Source organism: Passer montanus, unplaced genomic scaffold, assembly GCF_014805655.1.
Source record: "Passer montanus isolate IOZ18808 unplaced genomic scaffold, ASM1480565v1 scaffold11, whole genome shotgun sequence".
NCBI lineage: Eukaryota > Metazoa > Chordata > Aves > Passeriformes > Passeridae > Passer > Passer montanus.
In genome coordinates this window covers 18,670,521-18,682,984 of record NW_024357613.1, presented here as the reverse complement: position 1 = coordinate 18,682,984, position 12,464 = coordinate 18,670,521, and the positions used below count along the sequence as shown (strand labels likewise).

General features: G+C 35.0%; 1 protein-coding gene across 8 annotated transcripts in view; it reads left to right on the top strand.

Moving 5' to 3' along the window:
• Positions 1 to 12,464, top strand: part of ADGRB3 (adhesion G protein-coupled receptor B3) — a 446,997-nt gene that overhangs the window by 412,436 nt on the left and 22,097 nt on the right. For all 8 annotated transcript variants that reach the window (XM_039727349.1, XM_039727358.1, XM_039727398.1 and 5 more), the window contains 4 exons: positions 2,052 to 2,150; positions 2,464 to 2,635; positions 9,116 to 9,211; positions 10,571 to 10,610. In XM_039727349.1, coding sequence (XP_039583283.1) covers positions 2,052 to 2,150; positions 2,464 to 2,635; positions 9,116 to 9,211; positions 10,571 to 10,610 — 407 coding nt within the window. The remainder of the gene's footprint in view (positions 1 to 2,051; positions 2,151 to 2,463; positions 2,636 to 9,115; positions 9,212 to 10,570; positions 10,611 to 12,464) is intronic.

Genomic DNA, 12,464 nt, shown 5'->3' with positions numbered 1-12,464 from the left:
AACTTAGATTTAACTGGTTTGCTTTTTTTTCTTCCTCAGCTACTCTGTTGTAGGCTATAGAAATCTATTTGCTTATACTTTATTTTCTTGATGAAACAAATAACTTGTTTTCTAATTGTACAACTTAAGTAGTAAATAAATATTTTATTTCAAAATAATCTATCTTTAAAATAAATGGATAAAGAATCACAGATTGTTCTGTTAACCCAACTATTTTGGGAAAATATGTAGATACCTTAATGAGAAACAACTTGTGTGTTATTATGAGATGGTGGCTTAGCAGCAGCATTTTTTGATACTACTTGGCAGATGACATCTCTTGAGTCTATCCTTGGGGCATAGGAATTTGTTCATCATTTGATCTCCTCTGGCAAGGTGATTGTCACTCATTCCTCAAGTATCTTGCCAGCCATTCTCAAGAAGACAACTTTATTCTTCCTGACAAATATTAAACTTACCTTTGTCAAAAGTTCAGTCCTAGGATTTAAAACAAGTGAATGGGGCAAAACATACTAACTCAAAATGCTTTTTATCACCTTAATAAGCCTATGGAGAATCAACAAGTGGGAAAAAATATGCTGATGGATCTCAGTCACAACCTCAGTCCTTTTACTGGTAAAAGAGGAAGCATATGCAAATGCCCAGGCTGAAAATTTACATTTGGTTTATACACACAATAAGTTCTATTATTATTTGCAAGATCCAGAGCAGTTTTGTAGAGGTAAAGAGAATACTTCAGTCTAATAATGCTGAAGCACTGCTAGGCAAAGACATAAAGCAGTTTTACAAACTTAGTTTAGACTTACCCAAGGCATTTTTCTAGTCCATTCTTTAATCTATTTTTTTAATTGGTACCAGTTGATGTAAATTCACTGAGTTATTTTCTCACCCCAAAATCATCTTATAAAAGATCTTGGTTCTCACTGGTTTCTTACAGAAGAAACTGCCTTTTTATGGGAAAAATACTTTGCACTTTTTAATGGAAAATCTTCATTTGGTTTTTCAAAGTGGAAAACACTGGAGTTTAATGTTGTTTTGGACAGTATGTTAAAAGTCTTGTGAGTGCTGTGTTTGGCAGTAGCAAAGAGTTCATTTGGTTGAAATATCTGGGAAAAACCCCAAAATGTTATTTATATTCACCATGTTGACCACTTTCCAGCTGGGAATAAGTAAAACATCCTTCCTGTCAGCTATGTCACATCTTATTCAGCTACGATTACTCCCATTTCTGATAGCAGAAAGAGAAGGAATAGGAAAAATATTTATTTAGTTGATTTGAGAAGCTGATTGCATGCTTTATGGAGAACTTAAATTTCAGGTTTTGTCCTTTAACTCTTCTGATAGGTTCAGAGGTACAATTGTCTATACAAAATGCTTTGAGCTTAATGCTTGTGTACTGTGTTTTATTAAAAGGAAAAACAGGTCACCTTTTTTAGTACCAACTGATACTTATTTCATCAGATTCCATATGTTTCAAACCCTGTATTCAGACCTTCATATGACATGAATAAAATCATTCCAGATATTAGTGGGCCGTGCAGGTCACTAGTAAAAATCTGTCTATGCAGTATGGATGTACTGATTTGAGGCTTGAATAAATTTTGCAGGTTTCTTTCCCTGTTAATGTTCTGCAATGGTCCATCTTTCACACTTCTCTTTTAAGTGACCTGTCTTCTTTCTCAAGCACGTTTGGATGCTACGGTCTTTTATCAGGTCTGAATAGAGGGATTTCACTTTGTGTGTCTATCCTAGCACGTGCTTATGTTTACTTCAGTGTACTGAGCAGTTTTTGATCACATTTGGGGCCTTTTTTAGACTAAGTGGAAGAAATAGAGTTTGCATGAAATTAAGCCCCGTAACATTAACATGTAAAGCTAACAGTAATGTAAAGTACAAAATACAGTTTTGCAACAATATAGAGCATTCATCTTGAATAAGTCTACTTACTTTTTCTGCATGACGTCATATTTAAAAGCTAAATTTCAGTAGCAACGTTTTTTGGTGACAATTCAATATTTTGTTCTTTTTGTGGGTGTTCTGTTTGTTTGCAGTCAGATGAGTGAGCCTCATAGCGGTTTGACGCTCAAATGTGCCAAGTGTGGAGTAGTTTCAACAACAGCTTTGTCAGCCACCACCGCCAGTAATGCCATGTTAGTCCTGATCATTTACATCTTCTTGTTACAAATCTTATACAGTGCATGTGAGACAATAGTTTGATGATGACAACTGTGTTTGCTAACACTGTATAAAGTGCTAAGCACATTTAAATACTTTTTTTTTAAAATTGGAAATGTGTTTATTAACTGAATATAGGATATTCTTTAGAAAGTAAAGTACAACTGTTAAATTCTTGTCTATGATTTTCAAGTTAAATTGATAAAGTGACATCCTTAAATATGTTTTATTTAATGGTGGGCTTTGAATATTTTTTTCAATATGCTGCTTTTCTCTTTTTTTCCATAGGGCATCCCTTTGGAGCTCCTGTGTGGTGTTGCCACTTCTAGCACTGACTTGGATGTCTGCAGTTCTGGCCATGACAGACAAAAGATCAATATTATTTCAGATACTTTTTGCAGTATTTGATTCATTACAAGGCTTTGTTATTGTCATGGTCCATTGTATTCTCCGAAGGGAGGTGAGAAATGGCTTCCCAGTTTTCCAAAGGGCTGTGCTCTGGTTAATCCCTCAACTGCTCTTTGATTTTATATACAGCTTGCTTTGCAGAAATATATTTCATGGAAAGAGAAAAATAATTTATGGTGAGATGCATAGGAACAAGTGAAAGAGAAAAAGAGAAAAAGAGAAAGAGGGGGAAGATAATTTAATTTTCTAAGTGCAAAATATCAGTATAAAATTTTACCAACTTAATTCAAGGTGGTCTTTAATCAATCCCAAGTACAGTTGATGTCTAAGCGTTAGTGTTTCCCAACGAGTACAGGCAAAGACAAACATGAATGCCCTTCTGAAGACCAAAAGCTATAGATTTTTTTCACTGTAAAACAGGATCAAATGCAACACTTTTTCAGCTTATATTGTCCCTGAAAGAGGGCACAAGGAGGTGATGTGTTATGTTGGAGAAGATCTACCATCTCAGATCTACAAGCTCAGGTACATGCTAAAGTTATGGAGACAGCAAGGATGAAGACAGATGAGTGCTGTGAGAACAGCAAGGATAGCAGTACCCTGGCCTGCCCTTCACAGCTCAGTGCCACCTGCCACAGGATTCATCACTACTGAAATCTGACGGCAAAGCTCCTACACAAGTGCCCTTTAATCTGGCTCTGGTGACAACTTCTCTAACCTGCCTAACCTGCTAACTAACCCCACATTTTATTGAGATGGGTTTGAGAGCAGTAGCGTAAAGCTTTCTTGGCAGGTCTGTGGTAATAGGGCCCTCCATCAAAAATGAGCAGATGGAGTCCAGCAGTCCAGCTCTCTGGACTGGAGAGTAGTTCCTGGTCCATGGGCATACCTATGTCCTAGCCATTTATCAGCTTCAGGATGTTTACCACACCAGTAAATCAGATTATAATTTCCAGCATATTTCCCTGGGATGGACAAGAGTTATTTCAAAACCTCAGGACTAAAAAATAACCAAGGAAGATGTTTCAAGAAAGGTTTATTGTCAATGCTGAGTGAGGAATCTCACACAGGGATTTTGCATTTCACCTCTTGACACCCTTTAAACACTGAAATTCAGTACATTAATGAAAAATAATTATGAGTGACATAATTTATTCAATTCTTTCAGCATTGTGCCACTTTGCATGGATTTATATCACTGTCCTTCACAGTATGCATATGTGATTATCTTGCCAAATAATGAATTTTTCAATTTTAAAAGAAAAAATCAGTGTATTGCGAAAATTAGCACCTTACATTGTGCTGATTCTTTCTCACTTTAATCACTCTGTTAGGAGCAGTGAACTTTTGTATTTCTTGGTTTATCAACTCTCATACTGGAAGGGGCTTACCTCATTTAATACCTTTTCTTTTTTCTTCCTTTGACTTTTCCTTTTGTTCAGGACAAAAATATGAGCAGAATAAGAGACAATACTCAAGAAAAATCTATTTTATGTAGAACTGTCTTGCAATCCCCTTATTTTCTTTAGCAGTTTCTTTCCAAATATTATTTACATCTGGGAAAGAGGGTAGTCTCATCTGTAAATCTGAAAGCACTCATTTCACGTGTTCTTTTAGTATAATGGTAAAACACTACATCTATTTTCAGTAGGATAGTGGTTTCATACTGGTTTTCCTCTCTGTGAAATTTTTGTATTCACTGGGATTTATTAATTAGCCTAGAAAGGGCATACAACCTCCCAATTACTGTCCTAGGGAATCATTTTTATTTTAAAATATATACCTTTTACTCAAGGTTGCATGTGAAACATTCAAAACTAAAGCAGTATGAACACTGTCTTTCACAGAGTCACAGAATACTGTCAGTAGGAAGAGACCCATAAGGATCACTGAGTCCAACTCCCTGCTCCTCACAAAACTACCTAAAACTAAACCATATGACTTAGAGTTGTCCAGATACTCCTTGAACTCTGACCATGGCTTGGAGCCATGACCAAGTATGTTCCAGTGACTGACCACACTCAGGGCAAAGAACCTTTTTCTAAAGTCCAGTCTGAATTCCCTGATTCATTTCTTGTCCTGATGTTCTAATTCCATTTCCTTCTCTTGTAGTTCCATTTTCTTGTGTCTTCTGTAAGGATCCACAGAGGCTGAAACATACATCTGGTTATCAGTCATTGATTTCATCAAAAAAATACCAAAATCTATGAGAAATTCTTAATATAACTTAGCAAAGCACAGTATAAAATAAAATTTAAAAAAATAATAAAGCAGCAGTTAAACGTGCATCAGTGCAGCAATGCAGAAGCTTATTTGGAAAAAAATGTATTTTGACTGTTGATGAAAGATTAAAATCAACAGATATCTTCCAACAATGCCCTAAGCCTTGAATTAAAGATGGATTTCCTATTCTATTGACAGCTGTTTGCTGCAAATTCTTCATTCCCACGGAATGCTTCACTAATGCTGAACATTTCATAGAAACGCTCTTGTCTGACCATACTCACAGCTTAGACTGTGATGATTGAGATGGAATTAGTATTTTCTATATGTAACTCAGTTTCCAAATTCGTAGGATACCTTGACTGGAACCACTTTTAGCTCACTGTAAGCAATATGCAAAAATATTGGATTATAAGTGTGATTCTAGAGGAATCTTTTCTTTAGGTTTATGTGTCAGAAATCAGCTAGTTATAGTTTATTTCGTCCACTGCTTGTTTAGCAAAACACACACACACACACACACACACACATATATATATATAAAATAACTGCAAAGAATCATTACTCTGTTTAACAACTCACAGAAGTTGCTCCAGCAAGTCAGTCTGAGCAGTTACACATCACAGTTCTAACATGGAAATTCCAGAAGAAAGGCATTTTATAAAGCAGAAAAATAATCTATTTACCTGGTGTTTTTAAAAATTTATCTCATGAGAAGACTTCCCAGGGAGGCCCAGAAAACATCAAGATTTGATAAGGTGCTGCCTTATCAAAATGGAGGAGAATGTTTCTTCTTCAGCCATGACAACTTAGGCAGAAGTAAATGTACAGAGACAGCTTATTCACTAGTTAGCAGATTATCTCTAACCAAAATGATGATAGTGGTGTTGGTGAAGACAAAGAAGCCTAGGTATATTGCTGATTTAACTCTATTTGACAGAACACAATTGTAAACTGGTCAAAACACTTGAGGAATTAATTAAGGCACTACTTTTCATATGGGAAAAGAACATACATAGAAATTTTCTTAAGAAGCAAAAAGAAGTAAAAGTTGATGTAATTGAATTAATTTTGATTTCAAACTTATTTGGTTCAGTTTGTAGCAGTAAAGTCATAGGTGTCTACTGCACAGAAAGAGATGAAAGTCCAGTAAGTTATGTTTCAGTCTGACTCTTGGCCTGGATTTCCAGTTCCAGAGACCCTCAGGTGTGTACAGGCCAAGAGAGTGGGCAATGCCATCGTTGCACTGCACATGATGCCTCCCAGCTGAAAGAATAGTCTGGTACTTTTGGTTGTCTGCAAAAGCATTTAGCTCTGCCAGTGCCTCTCAAGGAAATCCTGCCAGAATATTTGTCACTCTTGATGACAGCTAGAAAGCTATCTCAGTTATAGCCTATAAGATTGATCTAATATTTATAGCATGCCAGCACAGGCAAAACAATAATTCTGACTGTCAGGGGGGAAAAAATTTGGGGAGGAATATATCTCCATAAAATTCAAACAAAGAGGACAGCCATGCTTTACTATGCCTTTATTGTCATTACATCACAAAAAGAGACAGACTTCTACAATTATATATAAAAGCCCCTTTTTTATCTCTTAGTTGTATTGATATAAAGATAAATTATGGAAATATTTGTTACTTTCTCTAACACACTGTATTGAAGACCTTTTGTAACAGGAGCTGCATTAGGAAGCCAGGGATTTTCACCAGCTGAGATATACAACTTGAAAAGGACTAAGTGATGTGTCATCTATTTCTGTCCATCATCAATTCAGTGTCTTCTGGAAAGACATTAAAACTTTCTATACTTCTATTTCCTAACTTCTAAAAAGAATATGATACTTTTTAAACATAAGACCTATCACAGGCTATTTGGAAATTTTGGAAGAAAAATGCAAAGTAGTTAGATAGTAATGCTTTATTTGCCTTCTTAACCCAGAGAGCCTAGAGTTGTTCTATTTTCCCCCTCACCTTGCTGTTTAAACACCTAATAGGACATTGGAAGATGGTGATGGATGTGTCACAGAATGATACAAGGGATCAGCGTTGAAGCTTATCTATCTCAGCAAAACAGTTTTCCTGATCTGCTTGAACACAAGATGCTTTGAAGCTGATTTGAATCACACTTAGTAACTTATGTTAATGCTGGTGATGGGAGGAACCCACATGTAATTTTTTCTTTAGCTGTGCTCTGCAGAGTAGAGAGCATTTGGATTAAATTCATCGTTGGCGTCTAGAGCCCACATTTCAGAATTGCAGGAGAAAAATAAAAAGTACATGAGTAGGGCAAGGGTAAGTTATAAAAGCTTGGAGCTGGTTACTGTTGCTAAGGAAACTACTTCCCTGGTATCCGCACGTTCATCACATCTGTCTCTCCTTCTCTGCCCAGCTCTAAGAAAATCTTGTAACTTGATGTTAAAAGGCAGGGGGGGAAACAAGATTATGTTTCAAAGTAAAATGTAAAGACAGCACAGTCTTTACATACTCAAACAACAATTTTGAACAAACAGTCTAGAAGAGTAAGCTGGTATTTAGAAAGTTCAACCATTTTGATTCTGGCTTGAGTGAGGACATCTAGAAATTGAAACATATGTCAGTATCCTGGATAATGCTACATTTTACATTCTGTTAACATGTTCAGATCATACGCTGCTTGCACCTCAGAAGCACTGTAAGAAATATGCACATTTAAGAGGATCCTAAAATCAAGATTCACTGCTTTAATGTAGAAGGCACTGAAAGTATGAAATGAGATTCTTGAGATCTCTAGACCTATTAGAACTAGAGAACCTCCATGAACAAAGAGTCCCAAAACTTAGGAGGCCCATTGTACAGAGTGCAGTGAGACAAACAGTGTGTTCTGAAGTAACAATGCTTTGGGTTCATGTACCTGGAGATGAGATTCAGCACAGCTGGGGATGCTTTGAATGAAGCATTTTTTTATTATATTTTTTGTCAAATCACTGTGTCAATGTTTATCCAAGAGTATAAAACTCTGAAGTGTGACCTAACTTCAGCATTGATAAAGTGAGAAAAGACTTGGATTAAATTTGCAGCAACTGGGAGATGCCAAATTAAATTAACATCAAAAACATGGAAAACCAAAGTAAGTGTAGTGACCTAAAATCACAATCTGAATTTCAATACAGCACACTTTAAGTTACAACATGTGGTAAGTCTTGGTGTTTTGAAATCAATCCAAACCTTCCCACCTTGCTTCATTCTTCTTTCTGCCCTATTTTTGGCTCCTTCCACCTGCAACAGTCACTTATCAAGACTGCAAAGCACTTCTATTAATTTAAGGGTTGAGGCCTTTAAAAATTGCTTTCTATTTAGAATGTTTTTAATTTCATTTTTGCTTTTGTGATAGTTTCTAAACAACTCACATTAGAATATGGTACATTTAAAGGGGACAGCTTCTCACCAGCAACAATTTATGAATTATCCTCTTCTGCTGTTCACAAAATGTCCATGAGTAGAAGACAGTTTTATCCCTTTTAATTATTCTGAATAAGACATCAAGTAATACGGATAATAAATGGAATGTAGTTTTTTGAGGCATTTCATTCATAGTACTTTTATATTTGAACGAGAATTTGGATCGCCCAACCAAGTTCCTGTTTCCTGAATCACATCTTGATTTTGTACTTTCAGGAAATCTGTGTATGTGCAAAAAGTCCACTTTTCTTTCTGTGCTCTCATTGAAGAGAATCTGGAGGATTTTATTCCTAGAAGAGATGCATTAGATTCCCTGTACATGGAGCTAAAGATTATTATTGGAGTCAGTAATATCTTTCAAATAGACTTATGCTTTAAAGTACTGTTAGGAGATTACAATAATTGTTAAGAACCGATTTCAATAACTGTCTGATTACAATAACTGTAAAGAATTGTCTTTCAAGAATCATACATTTATCAAGAAGAAGATACACTTTTTCTTGCAAGGGTTAGCAGTATATCTATTAATCTTGTTGTCAGATGTCTACCAAAGTGAATAAGAAAAAGCCAAATACTATCACCAAGACAAATGTGGCTTAAATACTATATAATCACTGTCTAGTAGCTAATTCTGGCCATACATAAAACTAATTCTGTGGTCTCGGTGTGATAAACTGACAAATTTATAGCAGTCACAAAGAATAACAAATGTATGAAATGACAGAAATAGGCATTTATATTTATTGCTTCTGATTTATGAAGTGGGCTAAAGAAAAGTCATGCATCATATTCCATATGATTTCATTTAATCTCTGCTAGGAGTCTATGATGTTACACAAGAATCAGTATAAGATATTTTTTTCACAGGTTCAAGATGCTTTCAGATGTCGGCTAAGAAATTGCCAGGATCCAATCAATGCAGATTCTTCAAGTTCTTTTCCTAATGGACATGCTCAAATCATGGTTAGCTTTTATTTTCTTCTTTGCCTATGAATTTAGTGTTTCTAACAGAAAGAAAAACTTACTTATTATATGTGACAGGTTTGCATAGCTGAAACATTAACACCTAAGTGGAAGACTGTTTAAGTTTTCATCTGTTTGCTTAAATATCTTAGCTAGTTTTAAAAATTGTTGATGTGATTATTTAGTGGAGCATAGTGAGTTAGTATTTTCTACCAGTGTTTTTTAGGACAAAAGAATCTTATATAAGAGAATAAAAAACAATTTAATTTTATTGTGACTTTTTCTAGTGTTGGTGTAAAGAGTACTGATCTATTTCCCTTCATGAGGTCTTGAAAAATGTTCTCAAACAAGATAAGGAGAAAGTGCTAGACATTCTAGAGGGGGAATCTATTTAGTGTGTTAAATTAAGAGATAGTGAATTTTGCTAATATTATTAGATAATGTATTAAGACAACATAGTGGTCTCTTCACTTTGAACAGTTTGTCATTGATGGTAATGGGGTCAGAATCAGGTCCTAAAGACATACAAGGCTCAGCAAGAATGCAAGGTACAGCAAGCAGATGCCCTTCAAAATGACGACTCAGAAAAAAGAATTTAATGTTTGGACCTCACAAGCAAGAAAGAGATCAGTTTTACTGAACATTTAACATGGAATAAACTTCTTATGAAAATAAAAATACAAAGTAAATAAATTCTCTAACAGAATAAATAATTTTGTTTAACTAGGAGAAGTGTGCTTTGATTTCCAACTGTTAAAATTCTTTCTTATTCTCACAATTAATTTTTGCATAATGAAATAAATTATAGTTGTTTTCAGGCAGTACAAAAATTTAATATGACTACAATAATAGAAAGAAATTACAGCATTTTTCATAACATAAGCACAACATTTACACACATTAATGAAGTTTCAAACAGGATGGACTATTTGAATTATACTTATTCATAGTAATTTGTATTTCAGGCTATTTTTCATACCTCTTTTCATAATATTACCATGAAAATCTTCTTTAAAGAAGATCCTTTGGTGAGATGTAGAAGTTATTCTTCCATATACCTTAAAAACTATACACTGTATCATTTTTTTTAAAATTATATACTCTACTTCCACCTATTCTATTTTATTTTTTTCTGGTCAGGCAGCATACTTTGAAAACCACCCAGTTTTACTTTAGGAAACTTTGTAAAGCTCTGCTGTTGTAAAACAATGCACTTCACCTTCTCAGCAACAAGAAACCACTTTTAACAGACTATGGCCCTGTAAATAGGACATTTTGGAAGTGCTAGTTGGAAAAAAGGTATTGTGGTTTATTTTGGAATTATTAATGGCTGTTCTGATTCACTGTTTCTTGTTACAGACTGATTTTGAGAAGGATGTAGACATTGCTTGTCGGTCAGGTAAGAACATTGAGAGGGTGTTTAGCCAACAAAAACTAGTCTTGTACAAGTTTCTTGTGAAGTGAAAATCAGAAAAATATTGGGGTTTAGCAGTTTTTAGGAAATGTTTATTAATTTAAACAAAACAAAATGTGAAAATTATGTCACTTTGTGAATACATTATTTAATTGTGTTACTAAGGCCATTAACTAGAATTAAACATTTGGAAGGTAGTCAAAGGTTTGGCTGTCTATTAGAAAGCAAATAGTTGTGGCAAGAAGATAATTTTTAATGCATTAAGCTTTCCTTCTCTGGTACACAAGCAAATGTGAAAACATCATTTTACTTTAACAACAAAAAAAATAGTGTATCTTGACTGCTGTGTATATGAAGGATGCATCAATTTGCATTCATGTTAAAGAGAGTATGTTTTTAGGACTCCACATGAAATCAACAATAATTTAAGAAAATTAAGTTTTATTCCACTTTAATAAGAAAATTTGCAGGGTTTTTAAAGATATTTCAGTATTGTGATCTTTAATCAGTTGTCTGTGTTTGTTTCAGACATTGTTAAAGACAACACATTTTGAGCTATTTATTTACCAACCTTGTTTAAATAGTGTGCTATAAAATAAATTACTATTTAAACGCTACAGAAATTTTTTCATCTAGGACATATTTCCAAAGGACAGTTTTTCCTAGGGAAACAGTCTTGCCTAAACACCCTCAGTTTTCAATAAAAGGAAAGAGAAGGAGAGAGTGTGTCCTCTCTATGGGGTGAGTCAGAGCAGAAGCCTGATTTAGCTGTTCTGCATCAGCCACCTGAAGGACACTCTCTCTTCACTGGCTAAATGTGGAGCCAAGAAAGCTGATCTCATTAAGGTGAAGTTTGAGTTTCCAGTCACCCACCTTTAAAAAACTGCCAATTGAGTTTCTTGCTATGTAGACTTAGTTCTTCCCTACTGCTCATTTTTAATATGCACATGTATTTTGTAGGAATCAGGATAGGGCACTGTAACACAAATGCCTGTGTGTCACCACCATCCAATGCAGACAAAAATCCATCATCGATCCATGTAGTTCCCATTTCTGTGATAACATAGCTCTGCAGTACAGAGGGCCTTGTCAGAGGTGTCCTAAAGGAGATTGACTCTGAATGATGTTATGATCAGGCTTTACCTGATAAGCATTTGAACTCACTTTCTGATAATGAAAAATTTAAGGATAGCTCACTGTTTGAAATAGCTGAACAAGTGTCAGTGGAAACAATGAAGCAGACACTGAGTTCAGGTATTTGTGCACAATTGATTAGAAGACAAGTTAATTTTTTCATAATGGAAAAAAATGTGTTAGTTTAGTGTGAGGAAGGAGAGTCAGATGTCTTATGAGCTGCTTGCTGTGGAAAAAGGCAGTGAACTGACAGGCAGGTACTGGGGGATCTGGGTCATCAGAGCCCTTGGGCAACCAGAAGAGATGCAAATGTAATACCTAGATACTTGAAGCTGTCTTTCTGTCTCAGCCCATGAGCTGGGTTTTGTTGTATAAAATAGCACTGGTGTGAATGAAAATATTTTCAACCAGGACCAGAAAATTCCTGCAGCCAGCTGGAATAAGCCCAGTAATTGGCTACTTTAATTGTTTTCTACCCTTCTTCTTTCATTATAGATTTTTGATTATAGACTTTTTTTTTTTTTTTTTTTTTGGTAAGATGAGTAATTGTGGTTGAATAGATACTTTGCTTTTGAAGCCATTCGTCAATGCTTCTGAAAATTTTGACTTTTTTAACAGGATTAGTAACTTTTACATGTAAACCTCACCCTGAAAAAAATCGGTGAATGTTGCTACAAGTTTGACCAGGAAGATCTAGGCCTAGAA